This window comes from Scleropages formosus, chromosome 3 (genome assembly GCF_900964775.1).
Source record: "Scleropages formosus chromosome 3, fSclFor1.1, whole genome shotgun sequence".
Lineage (NCBI taxonomy): Eukaryota > Metazoa > Chordata > Actinopteri > Osteoglossiformes > Osteoglossidae > Scleropages > Scleropages formosus.
In genome coordinates this window covers 13,788,409-13,807,615 of record NC_041808.1, presented here as the reverse complement: position 1 = coordinate 13,807,615, position 19,207 = coordinate 13,788,409, and the positions used below count along the sequence as shown (strand labels likewise).

Below are 19,207 nucleotides of genomic sequence, written 5' to 3'. Positions count from 1 at the left end.
GCAGTTTTGCACATGTGGTTCTGAAAGCTTTGGAGTCAAAAGAGCTCTTTCTTTATTGACTCTGTAATTTAAGTATTTTTTCCTTCTTCTTTCTTAACGTCCCTTATCAGATTACAGCTCAGCCCTGTTGATCATCTCCCTTTGCGCCGGCTTGTGGATGTGCGGTCTGGACCCCCGAGTCTGGGATTAATCAATTCCTTACAGCAAGAGCAAACATGTGTCCCTTCCCGTCTCCCTGTCCTCGGTGTTCCCTTGTCCCCTCTGTCTTTGGATGTGAAGGAGGCGCACCCGGGCTCTGAAGCTGCTTTGTGTGGGTTGGGCTGGAAACAAGAGTCAAGTTGGACTGCTTGACAGCAAACTCATCAGCATAGTCCCAAAAAACATATAATATAATAGGAACTATGTATGTGGGGGGATGCAGTGGCGCAGCAGGTTTGACCAGGTCCTGCTCTTCAGTGGGTCTGGGTTCAAGTCCTGCTTGGGGTGCCTTGCAATGGACTGGCGTACCATCCTGGGTGTGTGTCCCCTCCCTCTCCAGACTTGTGCCCTGTGGTGCCGGCTTAGGCTTCGGCTCACCGTGAGTGACCCTGCTTGGGACAAGCGATTTCTGTGTGTGTGTGTGTGTGTGTGTGTGTGTGTGTGTGTGTGTGTCAGTACATATGCGTATGTGGTTTTCTCACTTATAATACTTCGGGTAAAGGCAGGCAAAAGCTCTGCTAAAAACTAGAATAACTACTGCACATCGGTTTGGAGAGAAGTGCCTGCTAAGTGAATAAATGTGAATTTGTCATCTGTGTTCCAGGAATGCTGTATGCAAACTGAGACTGCTTTGCATCCAGGAGGTAGGGACGCCCTTGTGGTTGGGTGGTTGGTGCAGGATTTTGGGCTACAGACCATTCTGGTAGCTTGGAAAAGTGGTGCTTGGCCACTTAGAAAAGTTGTGTGGACAGTGAGGAATAAAGGACAAGAAGATTAACAGTGAAAAGTGCTGAACAAAGCCCACAGAATCTTTGGTAAGAGCGGAAGGCTTCCTTTCGGTTTTCAAAGCATAAAACTAAGAGAAGTCCAGGGAAACCCTACCTTCTGAGTGCAGCTTCTGGGAAAATTTTGTTCTTGATAGCAGAACATATACAGCAGAGTTACATGCAGGGACGCAGCTCAGGCTCTTGCTTTCGTTAACGCTGTGGTGTAGCTTAAATCTCATGACAATTCCTCACAACCTATGACTGTATATTATTTTTGTATATTTTTGACATTTTTTGAAGGAGTGTCCCATAGAAATGGACCCATGGGGTAGACCTAGGAGGAGTCTCCCTCTAGGATTATCCCTGTAGGGTTGTCCCATGGGAGAGACCCACCCTGTTGGTTTAGACCTTTAGGAGTATCCCTGTAGGGTTGGAGCTAGAGGAGTGGTTCTGTTGGAGAGGCCCAGTAGAATTGTCCCTCTAGGAGTGTCCCTGTACGGTTGGACCTGTAGGAGTTGTCCCATGGGAGAGACCCACCCTGTTGGTTTAGACCTTTAGGAGTTGTCCCATAGGAGAGACCCATCCTGGTAGTTTAGACCTTTAGGAGTATCCCTGTAGGGTTGGAGCTAGAGGAGTGGTTCTGTTGGAGAGACCCAGTAGAATTGTCCCTCTAGGAGTGTCCCTGTAGGGTTGGACCTGTAGGAGTTGTCCCATAGGAGAGACCCACCCTGTTGGTTTAGACCTTTAGGAGTTGTCCCATAGGAGAGACCCATCCTGGTAGTTTAGACCTTTAGGAGTATCCCTGTAGGGTTGGAGCTAGAGGAGTGGTTCTGTTGGAGAGACCCAGTAGAATTGTCCCTCTAGGAGTGTCCCTGTAGGGTTGGTCCTGTAGGAGTTGTCCCATGGGAGAGACCCACCCTGTTGGTTTAGACCTTTAGGAGTATCCCTGTAGGGTTGGAGCTAGAGGAGTGGTTCTGTTGGAGAGACCCAGTAGAATTGTCCCTCTAGGAGTGTCCCTGTAGGGTTGGACCTGTAGGAGTTGTCCCATGGGAGAGACCCACCCTGGTGGTTTAGACCTTTACGAGTTGTCCCATAGGAGAGACCCATCCTGGTAGTTTAGACCTTTAGGAGTATCCCTGTAGGGTTGGAACTAGAGGAGTGGTCCTATTGGAGAGGCCCAGTAGAATTGTCCCTCTAGGAGTGTCCCTGTAGGGTTGGACCTGAAGGAATGACTGCCTAGGTACCTTGATCATGGACACTCCACTTGTTGTCCTTGTCCTCTTAAGAGTGGCTGGTTGTGTGAAGCCCTCGTTTCATCCCTCTGCGAAGCTGTGCAAAGCTGCCCTGTGGGACGGCTGAGGCTGTGTCTGATTTGTTTTCATGTCACATCTTAAAGAACTGAAATTATACGTGAGTACATGGTATGTATGGTTTCATCACCATACCGTGTGTCTCACAGCTCAGAGCTCAACTTTCCGAATTTGAAATTGCAGAGTGGGTTTCAGTGTCGCTGCGGTAACGTGCTTCACTTCTTCTCAAGGCACAGTTTGTCCGGCCCTCCAGTTGGATATGGGTACCCAAGGAAAGGGACCGTTTCCTCTTTTGACAGCTCTTTTGTAAATTGTATTAAATAAATATTTTCTTTGTCATGTATAGTAACTCTGGTCTGATTCTTGCATGACAAACCAGGGAACTGTGATTGATAATCTATCTTTAACCCTTTCATGTTTATATTTAGGCTGCTGTTTCTGATGAGAACATAAGAATAACAAGGCAGTTAAATCTGGAGCACTTTTTTCATACAGCCTATTTTTCTTGGTATCGATGACCAGAATATCATTAGTAGCTTTTAAGAAAATGTTTCATGGTTAAAGCTGCTGCCTTGGACTCAGAAGTCTCAGGTTTGAGTCCCGCCTGCTGTAGTGCGAAGGTGGTCACTCTGAAATGCTCCGGTAAAAATTACCCTGCTGTATAAATGGATAAATCAGTGCAAGCAGTAGCTTAAATATTGTAAGATGCTTGGAGAGAAGCGTCAGTTAAAGAATAAATAAAAATAAATATGTAAAATCTACGGGATGAAATATCAAAACTTCCTGCAGGGCTGCAGATGAAGTCCATGCATTCAAAGGCAGCTTTTCAGACTAAAAAAAGCACCCATGTTCTACACACTTCTGTGTCGTACAGCCACTGCTGCACGCACAGAGCGCAGCCGCAGGTTCGAGAATGAAAAACAACCAGATTATAGTATTTCACATGGTCGTAAAAAAAAAAAAAAAAAAAAAAAGGATTATTTTGGTATTCTTTCGACCCGGTTTTAAATCCACCACTCCTTAAACGAATAAAAATACAAACCCTTTAAACATAGTCTTGCTTTTCTAAAAATAGCTCTCAGACCAGGTTATACATAGCTGAGTCTGTGAACTTTATCCTGCCTGCATGTTGGGGTAAGCCTGAGCAATTGCTACTGTGGAAACAAAGACCCTCTGTTTTTGATTTTTTCTTCTCGGGTTTGACGTCAGTTTTGACCCCACTGCGTAACTCTGAAGCACGGCTGGTAAAATTAAAAGCGGCCTAGTACAGAGCAAGCTGTTTGCACAGCTTTGGAATAGGACATATTTCATCATGCTTTGGAAGCGATTGCTAAAACCCACAGTATAGCATTGTTGGTTGGTTTTGTCCTCATTTAGCTTTTATTTACACGTCCTTTGACGGAGCTTGAAAATCAGTGCTCCCTTCTAATTCCCTATCGACAACGAAGCAGTCCTTTCTGCACAAAAATGCATGCACCATATTGTGTTCTCTCTCAGAGAAACATGAGCACCATTCTCAGTTCAGGGTCATATGGCAATTTTTAAGATATTGTTCAATAAAGAGAAATCTACCTTTCAGTTTTCTTTTTTTTTTACCTATTTTTAATAGTAGGAATTAGGAGAAGATGCATCTGCTGGGTAAAGTGTGTACAGCTTAATGTTGTCTACCTGTATGAAAAATAGGATCCCTGAACGCGGCATCACAGTGCAAAGTGATGCTTGTTTGTGAAACATTAATAGGCTGTGACTCAGCTGAAGGATGTGCTAGTAGAACGTCACTTTAGCTCATACTGAGGTTTCCTGCTGTAATCAGAACCGCGTTACAGTCTGAGTAGCAGGAGCTTAGTGCTCAGCCTTGGAGTCCATTTATGAACTATGTGTCTTTGCATTTGTAGAGGTCAGGGCACCGCATCGTACCACATCGGACCAAACAGCACGGGTCTATTTGTTTTCCCAGACATTTGAGCGAGTCTGGCCAACTGAGACTGCCCATGTTGATGGTGGAGCACCTTACTCTGTGGCCGGGTGTGTCTGCAGACGGGCTGGTCTGCAGACTGACCAACAGGCACGTCCACGGAGGCGGTCGGAACATATTACGGTTGTCAGACCGGGCGCTCGCTATCGGCTCTGAAAGTTGACGGTTTCTCCATCAGCCCATACAAGGCAGAGCTTTCCGTTTCTCCCAGCGATGGAGCGTCTGGTCCCCTGGGCCATTTACTCACAAATAAACAGCTAATTGTTGAGGCGTGAAAGCACTCTAAATATCACAGGGAAATTCTAATTCACTCTATGTCATAAAAACAGATTTATTTTCCTCCTTCCATGCACTAAAAATCACCCTGTACACTAAGCTCTGATGCATATCTTAAATATAATCTTTAAAAGGAGGAGATCTACAGCAGTATTTTTTCATCTCCTTACTTACAAATGATACTTATACATATATATATGTGAACTGCATATATATAAATTTTATATACATCAATAAATTTAGTATATATTGGTTTGGTCGCTATGGAGAAAAGTATCAGCTAAATAACTAAGTAAGTGTAAGTACGTTTATAGAAATTCAAAAGTACCCTTTTTTCCACTCATTTTACCTGTATCCAATGACCCATTAACCCATTTCATACGTCTCAAAGCAGCTTGAGCACTAACAGGAGAGGGATGAACTCAGACACACACCTTCTCCAGTGTTCGTGCTGTAAAGATGCCTTTGCACCCGTGGACTGCGGGATCCGAGTGCGTTGCATGGTCTTCGAGTGACATAATACGGTCGGAAGAGGACACTCTACCCATGTCAAGTGGATCCTGTGTACTGTTGTGAGCCACTAGGGAAGGGAACCCAGCGCTCGAACCCTCCCCAGGGAACGGGGGACACTAGAGAGACCCTTAAATTCTAAGGAGCCTTTATGCATATTACTGCAATAAATCTTTCTTATTATTGCCAGTGATATTTCTTTGTTTGCCTGACACTTCCTTTAAATATAAACTTATAATTGATTTATGGAATACTAATCTGAAGACCGGCGCAGTGGGTTGGACCACAGTCCTGCTCTCCGGTGGGTCTGGGGTTCGAGTCCCGCTTGGGGTGCCTTGCGATGGACTGGCGTCCTGTCCTGGGTGTGTCCCCTCCCCCTCCGGCCTTATGCCCTGTGTTAGCGGGTAGGCTCTGGTTCCCTGCAACCCTGTATGGAACAAGCGGTTCTGAAAATGTGTGTGTGTGTGTGTAATCTGAAGACCCTGTCCTGGGTGTGTCCCCTTGTGCCCTGTGTTGCCGGGTTAGGCTCTGGTTTGCCATGACCATGCTTGGGATGACTGTTTTCAGATAGTGTGTGTGTGTGTGTAATCTGAAGACAGGTAGATTATATGTGAAAACAGTTTCTGCAGTAGTTGCAATCTTGGCATTCCAGTAAATGCCCTTTGAGTAATGGCATCCTACACAAGAGAATAAACAAAGCCCACAGACATGTTAAAAATCTGTGTAGCGGTAATATTTCATACTTTGAATACCTTGGAACACACTGTCTGCTGTTTTTCCGTCTGTGTGCAGTCTGAGACGTAGGGTATTCTCCCCAGTCTTATCATACCTTTTCGTTTTACTAATACCATGAACCATGAAATCCGTCGAATGCAGGAAGCGTAATGATCAACAATAACAACAGTGAGTCATAACTTATAATGGGCTAATTATATGATACCGATATCTAACAGAACGGGGCTTTCAACCCATAGAAGAGTCTAGGTTCCCTTGTACAGGGGGAAACAAACCATAAATGGCAACTGTCGTTTCCGTTCGATTGACATCGGAATTCCAGAATTCTGGGGGACGTGTCTAACGCAGGATTGCATGGTTGGCTACTAGGTGCACAGCATCCAGGTGTCAATGAGAAGCTATATATAAGAACAGCGGAGGCTGCAGGAAATAAACGGGCTTGTGACCGAAACAGTTACAGGTTTCTATTGCTAGACTGTTGTGCTTAGTCAAGGAATTGATTTTATATATATTTGTATATTTATGCAGCTGTAAAACAGAGGAACTGGAAATCAGCGCGTAAGATATAAAGGTCAGCTGAGAACATGAATAAGTCATAAAATAAAAACTAAAGCTGAATTTGAAAACTCATGGCAAACAATTAAAAGTATAGTTTTCTGGGAGCATAGTGGTGCAGTGGGTTTGGCCGGGTCCTGCTCTCTAGTGGGTCTGGGGTTCGAGTCCCGCTTGGGGTGCCTTGCGATGGACTGGCGTCCCGTCCTGGGTGTGTCCCCTCCCCCTCCGGCCTTACGCCCAGTGTTGCCGGGTAGGCTCCGGCTTGCTGCGACCCCGCTTGGGACAAGCGGTTTCAGCCTGTGTGTGTTATAAGAAGAGGAGGCAAAGCATGTAGCACTGGTGACTCACTGCTCCTGGGCTGTGGGTGCAGATGTGGGTTTGAATCCAACTCGGTCTGTGTGGACTTTGCACGTTTGCTCTGCGTTCACACGGTTTCCTCCAAGACAGTCTTTTAGACCGGTGACTTTAAACGGCCCAAAGCGTCTTTGTGTGTGTACGTGAGACAGATTGCTCTGCATTGCCCTGACGTCCTGTCCTGGGCGCACCCTGCCTCGCACCACACGTGTTTCGGGATAGGCTCCGGACCACCGAGACCCCGCACCGAGCAAGTGATTATTGATGACCGATGGATGAGACGAGCGTTACGACAGTTAGTGAACGCAGTACCTTTTACTGAGTAAAAATGTTAAAGTTCATCATCAAGAATCCTTTTATCTTCATAGAAGGCTACAATACTGCACCCTATGCACTGTGAGAGAGAAAGAGAGAGAGAGAGAGAGAGAGAGAGAGAGATGGCAACCCTGTATACTGCCGGGGAGCTAAAAGAAGGCAGAGACAGAAAAAGGTTGGGAGAGGCAAGCGGGAATTAAAGGAGTTATTTTTTTCTGGGGTGGCCTGCTCTATAAGGGCATCTGGCTCTTTGGCCACAGTTGCAACCGTTCTTCCTTTTGCATAAAGTCATTTCTTGGAACTTTCGAGAGCGATGAACGCCTTACTTTCAGTAAGCGTTGGCACAAGCGACAAGGAAGTTCACCTGCGAGCGAGCAACAAATATTACCTCACGGACGGCGCGAGTAACGAAAAGCGCTCGTATCAGGAGGTCGAAAGCAAACACGCGTATAATAACTGGCGCCCGAATTCCTCCGGTCAAATATCCAGCTCCGCAAACTGCTGAAATGACAGACAGGTTCGTTCGCTTAGGGGCCGCAACGCAACGACGAAAGCGCTCGAATGTCCGGACGCATTCATTCGAGGCCCTTCTTTAATTCGCCTTTGTCCTGTTTCGAAGACGCTCGAGTTGCGCTGCCCCCCTTACCTTACATATTTTGACAAGGTAAGTTTGTTCCAGTGAAATGTGAAATTTTGCGGAACGGGAGGAGCTCGCCTGCCGCCGCCGCCGCCGCACACGCCGAGGCGCATTTCCCGCATTCCGCGCTCTCCGACAGCTCGGAGAAGGAGGGAGCGATGGAAAGTATTTGAACAGAAAAATCGAGGCGAGAAGGAATGCGAACCGGTTTCTTTCCCGTTACCCGTTCTTCCTTCCTTGTGCTTCGCACGTCGACGCCTCGCACGGCCGCGTTCCGCGCATTTGCTGGAGCTCGCAGCTGCATCGCTTTTGTCCCGCGCTACCTGTCTGTCTGCGGAGATGCTGACGCGCGCTTCTTCGCTCCTCTTATGTGGGTCTCTCGTCTGCGCGACGCATTTTCCAAGTTGTGGCAAATCCTGGGGGAAATGTTTCGGGATGTATGTTTGTTCCCATAAAATGGACAATACAGCCGATTTGCTTGCACGGCCCGCATTTCTCCTGCTCCTCTTCTCTCCCCCCAGGAAGGACGATGGAAATTGAGTAAATCATTTTATCGTGTAAGTGACACTGAACGTCAGTCTTTTCTTTCATTCGTTCGCCGCTGTCGGTAATTGCTTGTCCGATGCAGGGTCAGGGTGGTCCGAAACATATCCTGGAAGCAACGGCGGGGGGTGAGACAGGGTACACTCTGGATGGGACGCCAATCCACCACAGGGCAATCCCATACACTCACGCTACAGGCAAATCAATCACCGGTTGAGCTGTAATATCATTGGACTGCGGGAGGAAACCAGATCACCCCCTATGAGCATGGAGAGAACATGCAGACTCCACATATACTGAGCTGGATTGGAGTCTACTGGCCGGGAGATGAGGCACCAGTGCTACCCGCTGCACAGCCATGCAGCAGCAACATCAGTTCCATTTAAAATGATCAATGATGGGTTAAATATGAAGAACCACATGTCTCTAGAAACTTTGCTGTCCCCATAGAGGCAGAAATCATTGGTTAGATCTTCATCTGTGCAAATAAACACAGTGGAAAGTGAAAGTAGAACTTCATTTCCCAGAAACTATACTTTATAGTGCGTTGCACAACCATTCCTACCTTTCACAGGTAATGCTGCAAGTTGTAATAATGACGCTAGAAGCAAGACGTCCATATTCATCTTTATTTTCACTTAAAAAAAAAAGACATTGTACACAAAATACATTGCTAGTTTCCAGTTCATATCTGTAACATTCTTCACACGAAAGGATTGTGACGTATAAATTGTCTAACACTTTTTGATGCATAGTAACCAGTTGCTAATCCCATTTTATTTTAACGATTCGATAAACAGTGCAATTACGCCCAGCCATCTTAATTTTATTTCATATTAAAATGCTGCCCAGCATTAACAGTAGTAACAATAAATAGACAATCGATAGAATAAACAGTAAATAAATAGAAAGTTATTTTTAAATACGTTCACAATTCAACCTGTGAATTCAACTCAGAATTCAAGTGAAACGTTTCACACAGGAAAAGCCAAATCTGACAGCATGAGCACAGACGCTCTTCCAGCCCTTTCTACGGAGACCTCCATTGCTGAGCCACATCACATTGTCCAACAAGGAAATATTGTGTCTCCTCTGCCCTTCCTCAGTCTTTTCACCCACAGAGTCTGTACCATTTCCACCACTTCCTCAGCAACATCTGTGCTCAGCGGACCAGACGGTATGAAGCTGGAAAAAGCCCATTTTCCCGCAACTGCTCCATTCCGCATGGAGGTGGAGACACCGAAACCCCCACAAGGCCCCGTCATCATTCTGGCCTCCTATGGCGCCTTCTTCCAAACAGATGCCTGACATAACATCCTCGCTGTCAACCGCCACGTACAACATCTTTCCGAATGACGAGTCAGTCGTCTTCTTGCATCGCTTCTGCACGCTCACGGAAGTCCGGTCAGCGCTCCTGCAGTGACAGTGAAGGTACCCATTCATTTTTGCAGCGACTTTCTTCGCAGTAGCTTCCCACCTCCTCCAGTGCCTGGCACCTCAGACGGTCAACATGTGGATTCTGAAAAAAGAAAAAAAGAAGAATGACCGGAATGCTAACGTGTTCCCAGCAGATGACCGTCAGCTGACCAAGTTGTCTAGAGGTCCAACTTACAGTGACAAGTATGCAGTGCAGATCCTTGGCGTCGCTGCCATCGCTGTCTGTCGACTCGCCCAGGACCTGGGCCAGCCGCTTCATGCCAGACACCCGCAAAATGTTTATGTCGATGTCGCAGCAGAACGCTTGGATAAGCGTGAAGTGAATCTGCAGAGCTATGTCATCCTCATCTTCCTCATCCGTGGCCAAAATGCACAGCACCACGCTGTCCGGTTCGCTGCAATAAATACACAAGTGCCCATTAGACATTGAGAATGGAAATAAACGCCAGTTTTTTAATGCATCAGTCAGGCAATTTAAGAAAGCAACTTACACATTCATGAGCTTTGCAGACTCGTACACTCCCACGGTGAGACAGCCCTGTCGCTGCGCAGCTACCAGCAGCTCTTCTAAAGCCTGACTTACTGTCTCCATTCTTCAGGAGGGGAAAAAAAAATAAATAAATATTGTTAATGACAGCTTAACTGAAGATTTTAACCAAAGAAACAAAGCACTGCATACATTTGCACAGCTGGTTATTTTTACTGCAGCAGTTCATTGCAAGTGCCTTTTGCTCAAGAGTACGAAAGCAAAATCAGGAGTGGTATGCGAACCAACAACCCTCAGGCTGCGTCCATGTCCTTAGCCACTACACCACCTGCTGCCACTAGAATGATGAGATTTACCAGATACACATGCAAAAAAAGATCAACTTCAAGTAAAGAGCTGCAAATTCATTAGATAATCCCGATATATGCGAAAGGGCAAGAGGAGCCATTCCACTAAAGTTAAGTGATATTAATAAAATATTAAATAAGCTATCATATACTTACTTTTTCTCAGTAGCGCTATTTCCAACAACTTCTTCCAGAGTCATATTTAATCCAAATTATACTCGTAATCCAGCAAAATGAATGCAAAATGTGGACCAGAGCTGTAATCCAGGTGAGCCCTTCCTTACAGGTAGCATCCGCTCGCTCGCAGCGCACAGTAACGTGTCTATTTCGACCCGAAACGGCGCTCACGGGTTTTTATTCCGTTTCGGTATGGGCGTGGTCATATTCTCCAGAGTCTTTATTCCATTGGTCAGTGACGTTCTAAGGAATGCTCCTTCAGTGAGACCATTGGTTGGATGCCTTAACGCGTAGCCGCACCCCACGTGGGACGTTGTTCCGCGTGCCTGCCGCTTTCCCGCTTCCACTCGCCGCGAATTGCTCAACCGCCACGCATATTTTACACCTCGCCGTGTTCGTGTGTTTAGACTTTCGTGCTACCTATTTGTAAATGTAAAACTGTGTAAAACTTAAAACAATTGACTATTCACCTGCGATTTAATCGAAATTGATACATTTTACTCACTTTTTTCTTTAGCCGAGATCTTTGATGTATGATATGGAAGTTGTGACACCTGACTTGCACGTGGTCTGACACATGGGCCACACGTCTCTCTCTCTCGGTCCTCTTTCTTCAGCTGGGAAAGTTACTGTCCGTTTTTTATGGCCGCGCTCGGGGGACATGTAGGGGCATGTCGGGGACACGCGGTCACGGGTGGATCTTCTCGGCATGACCTTCGCTCCATATTCCGCAGGCAGGTGGCGCAGTGGTTAAGGGCTCCTTTGCGATCCGAAGGTTCTTTGGTTCTAATCTCACTGGTGCTTACCGTGAATTGGCACAATAGGAATACTATGCAGTGTAAAAGGCTAAATGATTGAAAAACAAAGTATTCACCCTGCACAAGGGTGTCGGCTCAATAATAAAGGCCGGTGGTGGTAAATATAGAACTGAGCACGTAATTCCCGGAAAAAAAGTGTATGTCGTGCATTACAGTAAGCAAACATCGACAAGGGGGTTAATGGATGTGAAATGTTTGAGCTGATAAGTGTTTAACCTTAACCCTCTTTACACATCTGTTGGAATGTCGTGTCTTTTATTGAAACAAACTGTGTGGCATAACTCACTGATTGCATGCAGGAAAATCACCGCAGTAGTAACCTGAAGGGGAAAGAACGGATCATGCAGTGCCGAGTTGGATAATGGAAGAAAATAAGGTCAACAAACACGTGGGGAGACGCAGATGCCACGGAATTGGGACGATTATGGAGCGACGGTTGGAGTTAATAATTCATACACGAGTCCCGAGAGAAAACGGTCACGTTCATTCACGTTCTTGTCAGAGGGCGCCCTCTGGTGGTTGAAAGACGTATCGGTCGTTAGTGGTGTTTCACAGGGCCTGTGCGGTTCATGTCTTTGTGTGGAATTTCTTTTGAAACATACATTTATTCACTGAGCTGAAACTTTTCTCTTTTCACTTTTTTTTTTTTTTTTTGCAATGTTAAGGTGCTTAGAATTATTTACTCATTTATACGGCTGGGCAGTCTTACTGGAGCAATTCAGGGTAATGCCTTGTTCAAGGCTACTACATTTGAAGGTGGGAATCGAACCCGTGACCTTTGGGTCCAAAGGTCTAACCACCACTACATATCTTAGAGCATTTCTCATATGTACAGTTCTATGAGTTAGGCACTAGTTTTTATTTAATAAGCAGTTGTGTGAAATTTTTTCTATGCATTCTGCAGAAAGACATATAACATGTGCAGCAGCTGCGAAAGAAACATTCAGTTAAAAGTCTGTAAAAACATAGCAAATACTGAGCATTTTACAGAGATGCATTCTGAAGGGAGATAATGGATGCTAAGTGACTTAAAGGATACCCCTATGAACTACATTTATACACGGTGTCATCAGATTTGATAAATTTCACTCAATTCTTCACTTAGAACATGAAAAAACATTGCATGTGATTATGAAATTGCTGCGCTAAGCTCAGGTTTTAGTATCTTTTTTAAACTTTATTTTACAAAGAGATAACGTTAATTTGATGGATTAGTGTTTCTTATAAATGGAAATGCGGAACACAGTATATACAAGCACGCGACAAGTAAGTGTACATATATAAGGAAAAATATGTTTAGGAGAAAATGCCAGTTATACTAGTGAGCACTAACAGTGATAAGTCCAACATAGTTAGCCAGCATTTTTCTGCAAAGCTATGTAAGCATTTCTACAGCTGGGTAATTTTTACTCTCTCAGGTTAGGTATCTTCCTCTAGGGTACTACAGCAGGGGGTGCAGCGGCAGGCTGTTGTAAACTCGACTCGAGCCTTTCCTCGTCCTTCAGCTTCACCGGGTAATGGGCTCTGCTGGATGAAGCGGCTTCCTCATGCTCAGCACAAGAGCAGCTTGCCGGATCTCCACGCCAGTCCTTCAGCCACTTTTTTCTTTCCTTCCTACAGCTGGACTGTGTGTGACACCTACAGGGATGTGCAACTCTGCTGACCATTAGTGGAGGTCTTGAGGAAGCCACGGTGCTTCTTCAGTTTAGTGTCAGCCAGCCGCACCCTCATTTTGTCAGCAGTCTCCTGTGGTGCTCCAGCTCCTGGAAAGAAGGAATGGCAGATAAGTATGATGATGAGAGATCTAAATGAAAAGGGTAATTAAAGTGGTACGTCAAGGCAAAGCACTCTGCCTCACTGCTGGGGTGGCCACACCTGAATCTCACACTGAGCTTCCACAAACCGCAGCTTGGCCTGCGCCAGTTCCGTCTCCAGCTCCCTCAGCTGCGCCTTCAGCGACTCCTTCTCCACGTCCAAGCCTGCGCGCTGAGGCCTCATCGAGTCGTTCCTGCCGAACACTCTTCGGCAGCGATCGCATCCCATCGCCTTCCTCTGTAGCAAGTGAAGACGGTCGGGTGATCTAACGGACCCGAGACTGACCGGACAGCGCGGTCGCACAGAACAGCCCGGGAGGGTGAAAGATGTACGGGTTATAACTCAAAGAACAGGACGTACAGCATACGCAGTGGTGAAATGTGTACAGGTTGAAGGCAGACTGAGCACAACTGTAGTTGTTCGCATTTGCGCTCGCGTCAATACGTCTCTTATGATCGATAACTTCAACGATGAAAAGGCGTTGCAGCCGATGCTGTAGAGAGGGCATGTGAAAAAATGCGCCGAAGCAGACCTGTGGTGACATGCTTATGATGTGACACCCTACCATGAGAAAGTCCAGCTCCTCCTTGATGACGACCTCCTGCTCGGCGAGTCTGCAGCTCAGCTGTGTGCAGATCTGAAGCACATTTTTACAGTGTATGTATTGCATACTTGAAGATCATTTGTTAAAAAACGGATGTAATGCGTTTGAGTGCCTTAATTTTTGTGAATATGGTAACCCACATAGGTGGTCCTTTCATTAACACCACTGATTATCATTGAAATTGGCTCATAGCTGAAACTAAGCAACCGCGATGAGCAACATATGTACTCTTACACACGCACACGTAGGCAGAAACTGCTGGTCCCAAGCAGGGTCGCGGCGAACCGGAGCCTAACCCGGCAACGCAGGGCTGGAGGGGGAGGGGACGCACCCAGGACTGGACGCCAGTCCATCGCAAGGGACCCCGAGACGTACTCGAACCCCAGACTCGCCAGAGAGCGGGACCCTGCCGAACCCGCTGTGCCGCCACGCCGTTTAAATTAAGCAGAATTGGTTTTCACTGCCTCCTTTCTAGTACATACACCTTTTAAAACTAACGACGTGGTAAAACCAGAATGCAAGCCATCTGGAGGTAAAGTTGTGCCCCGTACGGTAAAAAGTTACTCTCTGCGGGACATTTGGCGCTGACCGGCTTGTCCCAGGACTTGACTGCCAGGACACTGCTGTTGAGCGACCGCTGATGACTGCGCTCTACCTGCTTGTACTCATCGATGATGGCGTTCGTCTTCTTCAGCTCCGATTCAGCTTTTTCCAGCTCTCTTCTGAATATGTGCTTCAGCTGGAAAAAAATGCAACGTAGACAAGAAGGTCACTTACACACTGCTGTACCGAAACTTCAGGGACAGAGCGGATTAGTGCGACGTTTCACACCGAACGCAGCGCTCACCTGTCCGTACGTACCTGTGTGGTCTCTTCCTGCTGCTTCCTCTTCTCATCTTCTACCTGCACCAGATGTTCTTTGGTGCGCTGGAGCTCCCTGCTCAACGTGTCCACCTCATCTTCCGCCTGGACCAAAATCCAGAATACTTACGTCAACAACTCCGCATAAAGACACACCGTAGTCCAAGCTTTATCTTAAAATCGTTACCGTGTTTGTGCCCGTGGCCGGCAAGGTAAACGATTGTGTCGTTGTGTCTCTTGTTTAATTTAGTTTGTCACGTAGGTTGTGCACAGAGACGGAGATGTGCCTACTTGGTCCAGGCTGCTCCTGAGCGTGATTTTACCGGTGACCACTTTTTGGGCCAGATCATCATTCTCCTGCTCCAGGCGGATGCTGGCCTCATGCAGACGCCGGTTCTCCACCTCAAATGTAAATGCAATTATCAGCTTTTACTGTCGGGTCAACAGATTTTTGCCCTTTCTGGGCCCTGTTGAAAAAGGAGGACATTTTAGTGGACTCGATGCAAAAAATGATGGGAAAATGATCTCTGGCTTCCACTTCATGTGTCTTTGTGAGCAGTGAATGAAGTAACGTGTCAGCAGGACACGTTTGTCACAGTGTAGGCTGCAAGAAAAGGAACCGTTTTCATAAGAATAAGGGAGAAACACACTTGAAATCCTTTTGTTAAGACCTCTTGTCTCGACAGATTTCATAAAAAAAGGCAGTGATTTTAAAATGAATTCCACACGCATGTAGCTGAGGCTGAAAAATCAGGAACTGCTTTCGGGACAACATGTGGAGCGATCGCTTACCGTGGTAATGCAACAGTGGACTCCACTGAATGCACAGATTTTAGTATTACCCAAATTTGAAGATATACGTATGCGTGTGTGTGTGTGTGTGTGTGTGTGTGTGGAGCAAATTAACGCACATATGAGTCGTGGAAATGACACACGCTGAAACCCCGACATGGGAAAACGGCCAAAAATAAGTTCATCCGTAGCGTCGGGCGGAGAATTCAGACTTCAAAATGTTCACTTTTGTCATCCAGAAGTAAAGAAGTTGCAGTGAGTCAACAGGCCTCTTAAAAATACTGTCACAAATTCAACAAGCACTGAAGGGTAATAAGCACTGCATTATGAAGCCTAATTGAATTCTGAGGGCACGCCTGAGGCCACGAAGATGCGTCTTACCTTGTACCTGTCGAGCAGATCCTCTTTCTCCACCTGGCTGCGCCTTTTTGACAAAAGACCCTTTCCAGAGTTCTTCGTTTTCCTAAAGGCCGTCTGCGGGAAAGGTTGCGTGTGAGTCGCTGCGGAATAGTACTACTGCTGAAGAAATCATAATCATCAAGGTGGGCCCATATCCAAGTGGCAGCTCATCCACCGCATAAAGGGATTAAGGTAAAAAGACACACAAAGAAATGTTCCGGACTTCCCAGTCTGGTTATTATTCTATCTGTTATGATTAATGCGTTACTCGGTATGACGCCTTCTAATGGATGCTGTATCGCCGAGCTCGAAAAGGACTTTGCGTGCTTCTGCATCTCAGATGGCATATGGTCAGCAGCTGGGAAGTGAGGCTCTGACAATTAATAATTAATAAAAATTCTGCGCGCTGATCTTGAAGAGTAAAACCGAAATGGAAAGCACTGGTCCCCAGAGAAAACGCAGGCAGCTGTCTGTATTTCCTTGCGGTTCTCCTGTCCTGTTGTGTCTGTGTATGTTCCTTACAAGGGTTTGACCTTTTTTCCTAGGAAGCTCCCACTCAGATGACAAGGAATTGCGTTCGTTGCCAGCGTAAAGCACGGAAGCGCAGGACTCCATATCGCATCGTTTTGTATCTCCATGACAACTGCTGCTCTCAAGCAAGGTGTCTTTAATATCGGTGCATTTGCTCTTCCGTCATCGTTGAATATTCACGACTCATGCGTTCGCTTGTGTGCTGGGAGGTTCTTTTTTACTACAGCTCGGTCGTCTTTTGCAGAGTAAATCAACGGGCTCTTTACTGTCGCTTTTGCCTTCAGTGATCATTTCTGTCTAATTTCAGTGATTGTTTTACACAACTTTTCATTACAAAATTAGGGGTGTTTTGTAGGGCAAGTGGCAGAGTAGTGGTTAGAGCTACTGCCTTTGCATCTGAAGGTTGCAGGTTCCATCCCCACCTCTGGCTGTGTAGTACCCTTCAGCAAGGGTAGCCAAATTACTCTAAATTAGCCAGCTGTGTAAATGATTGTAAGCATGTGATAATTGTGACCTTAACATTGTAAGTTGTTTTGGAGAAAAGTGTCATCCGAATGAAGGGGGTGCGGTGGCGCAGTGGGTTGGACCGCAGTCCTACTCTCCGGTGGGTCTGGGGTTCGAGTCCCGCTTGGGGTGCCTTGTGACGGACTGGCGTCCCGTCCTGGGTGCGTCCCCTTCCCCCTCCGGCCTTACGCCCTGTGTTGCCGGGTAGGCTCCGGTTCCCCGTGACCCCGTAAGGGACAAGCGGTTCTGAAAATGTGTGTGTGTCATCCGAATGAATCAATGTAAATGTACTTCTGTAAAACTGTTTGTCACGTGAATAAGAAAAATGCCACGTTGCCATATGTGATGACTGATGACCTGCTGGATATTTAGCAGAGAGAAGCATTAGAAGCAGTTCCCTGATCGGTTATCGTCAAGAGCGTTTACGAAAGTGGCCAGGCGAGCAGGAAGGACGCAAGCGAGTGTGGCGGGACGGTGCGAACACGCTGTAGAAGCGCCTGCGTTCCAATCCGGGGAAACGGGAAAGCGTTTGTAAGGAAACGTACATGTTCACAAATACCCTGTTTTTCATTATTACAGAAATTTCTACAGCCTCGGAAATAAAACTTTTTATGAATAACGAACAGTTTTCAAATTATGCATTTTTGAATTGATCATTTTAAAAAGTCAGCAATTTTTGAACTGTTTCAAGTGTTAGTGATGTGAAAGTTACCACATCATTTTTTTTACACATTTTGCAAAAATACTCATATTTGATTACAATTAATTGCTGAATATGATGATCCATAAAGTGACCGAAAGTCGGCTTCGGCTGAACGGTTAAATCGATCAAATTATTGAATATATTGTGTAAGTGAAATAGTAGAACAGAATTAATCCAATAATCCAAGTGTGGTTCTGTATCCGCAACAGAGATAAACTGGAGGTGATGATCTCCGTTATAATCCAGCTCTCTCTCTCTCTCCTCTGCGCACACACACCTCTAAGGGACGTGTCAACTCCTGTCTCCCAGCTGTTCTAACACCCCAAACGCACAGGACAATAGCGGAGTAAAACTAATTTCCAAACCACGTATGGGTGCCACATCCAAAAGCGTAAACAAAATTATTATTTTTTGCTTAAATTTCAATGTAAGAAGGCCTGTAAAAATAACTCCAGATTTTATTTGGTGGCATATTCCTCTAAATATAACTTGCTGTGGCAGTGTCAATTTGTCAATCATCTCATACCATGAGGGAAACATGCTTTTAGCTGGAAAATCCTATTATTAAACAGTCTAATGCACAGTAGAAAATATTGCAGTGACTTGCGCGACGATGAACCGTTAAAACAATTTCAGATTTTCGGAAACTGGCTCCAGAATACACTTATCTTGTGGAACTTCACAGCCAACAAGCCAGAAAAGGAAACAACAATAAAAGCACGTGGCTTTTGTTCTCGCACAGCTGGTGGCGTAGCAGCGACCGCTGCTGGGTTTGTAGCGTAAGGACCTCGGTTCGAATCCCACCTCCCTGTGTAACTCCCTCGAACAAGGCAGCGTACCCTGTAAGTTGCGCTGGAGAAGTACGTGAGCTGAGCGAACCGAAGCAAACGTATCGAGTTGCCGTTCTTTTCTCACGTACCGTTGCCGTGAGCTTGGAGTTGGCCACCAGGTAGGAGAGCAAGTCCTCCTCCGGCAGCTGGTTGATGACATGGGCGTCGTAGGCCACGGAGATAGGCACTTCTTCCATCATCTCGCCAGGTAGAACAAGCAGATCGACGCGCGGACCGGAGCGCGGGCGAGCAGCAGCCCGAACGAAGGGGCGGACGAGAGGAGCCCGTGACCGACCCTCGGCCGGTCCTGCCCCCAGGGGGGAGGGGGCACGCAGGAAGAACAGGAGGCAGATCGGCGGACAAGCACACACCTGCTTCTGTGCCCCCTGTCTCCTCAAGTGTCCTGCGCTCTTCGGTCCGGACAGAAGGCTCTGTGTTTGGCTCTTCGGATCCAGCACCAGGTATGCAAGGCCTCACAAAGAGCCTCCTTCACACCGTCATCCGTTCCACTGCTGATTTCCTCCCATTTGTCCACGGCGACACTTAACTCCTCTTTCGCCCTGTAGTTGTCCGCAAAAACACAGCGACGAGTCACGCGCGGGTCAGGAGCCGGCGACCGCGTCGAGAAGCTGGACGGCAGCCACAGCTCCCCCTTTGTAAAGGCTCTGCAGCTCACATCCACACCAGTCCGTTAGAGACACGGTCTTCTGCCGGAGCCCACGGCCCA

General features: G+C 46.6%; 3 protein-coding genes across 3 annotated transcripts; all 3 read right to left on the bottom strand.

Moving 5' to 3' along the window:
- Nucleotides 1–9,078: 9,078 nt before the first annotated feature.
- Nucleotides 9,079–10,786, bottom strand: LOC108935241 (growth arrest and DNA damage-inducible protein GADD45 beta-like). Its single transcript, XM_018753696.2, has 4 exons — nt 10,603–10,786; nt 10,104–10,205; nt 9,788–10,007; nt 9,079–9,694 (listed from the first exon to the last, which is right to left on the bottom strand). The coding sequence occupies exons 1-4, from the start codon at nt 10,644–10,646 to the stop codon at nt 9,581–9,583; spliced, it is 480 nt and encodes a 159-aa protein (XP_018609212.1). The 5' UTR covers nt 10,647–10,786; the 3' UTR covers nt 9,079–9,580.
- A 2,365-nt stretch (nt 10,787–13,151) lies between these two features.
- LOC108935242 (rab GTPase-activating protein 1-like) lies at nt 13,152–13,934 on the bottom strand. Its single transcript, XM_018753697.2, has 3 exons — nt 13,822–13,934; nt 13,317–13,493; nt 13,152–13,204 (listed from the first exon to the last, which is right to left on the bottom strand). Exons 1-3 carry the CDS (start codon nt 13,924–13,926, stop codon nt 13,169–13,171), a joined length of 318 nt encoding a protein of 105 aa, XP_018609213.2. The 5' UTR covers nt 13,927–13,934; the 3' UTR covers nt 13,152–13,168.
- A 317-nt stretch (nt 13,935–14,251) lies between these two features.
- On the bottom strand, nt 14,252–18,680 carry LOC108935007 (rab GTPase-activating protein 1-like). Its single transcript, XM_018753256.2, has 5 exons — nt 18,570–18,680; nt 15,895–16,026; nt 15,013–15,123; nt 14,722–14,826; nt 14,252–14,599 (listed from the first exon to the last, which is right to left on the bottom strand). The coding sequence occupies exons 1-5, from the start codon at nt 18,678–18,680 to the stop codon at nt 14,354–14,356; spliced, it is 705 nt and encodes a 234-aa protein (XP_018608772.2). The 3' UTR covers nt 14,252–14,353.
- Nucleotides 18,681–19,207: the final 527 nt, after the last annotated feature.

What these genes read in the sequence shown, in the direction of transcription:
- LOC108935007 (XM_018753256.2), bottom strand. Translation starts at nt 18,680, where the DNA reads ATGATGGAAGAAGTGCCTATCTCCGTGGCCTACGACGCCCATGTCATC. An exon ending in ACTCCAAGCTCACGGCAACG is followed by an intron (nt 16,027 to 18,569) that starts GTACGTGAGAAA and finishes CTTCAGCAGTAG; the next exon opens with TACTATTCCGCAGCGACTCA. An exon ending in ATCTGCTCGACAGGTACAAG is followed by an intron (nt 15,124 to 15,894) that starts GTAAGACGCATC and finishes TTTACATTTGAG; the next exon opens with GTGGAGAACCGGCGTCTGCA.
- LOC108935241 (XM_018753696.2), bottom strand. Translation starts at nt 10,646, where the DNA reads ATGACTCTGGAAGAAGTTGTTGGAAATAGCGCTACTGAGAAAAA. An exon ending in AATAGCGCTACTGAGAAAAA is followed by an intron (nt 10,206 to 10,602) that starts GTAAGTATATGA and finishes CCCCTCCTGAAG; the next exon opens with AATGGAGACAGTAAGTCAGG. An exon ending in TGCACTGCATACTTGTCACT is followed by an intron (nt 9,695 to 9,787) that starts GTAAGTTGGACC and finishes TTCTTTTTTCAG; the next exon opens with AATCCACATGTTGACCGTCT.
- LOC108935242 (XM_018753697.2), bottom strand. Translation starts at nt 13,926, where the DNA reads ATGCAATACATACACTGTAAAAATGTGCTTCAGATCTGCACACAGCTG. An exon ending in AGGAGCTGGACTTTCTCATG is followed by an intron (nt 13,494 to 13,821) that starts GTAGGGTGTCAC and finishes CACTTGCTACAG; the next exon opens with AGGAAGGCGATGGGATGCGA. An exon ending in AAGCTCAGTGTGAGATTCAG is followed by an intron (nt 13,205 to 13,316) that starts GTGTGGCCACCC and finishes CCTTCTTTCCAG; the next exon opens with GAGCTGGAGCACCACAGGAG.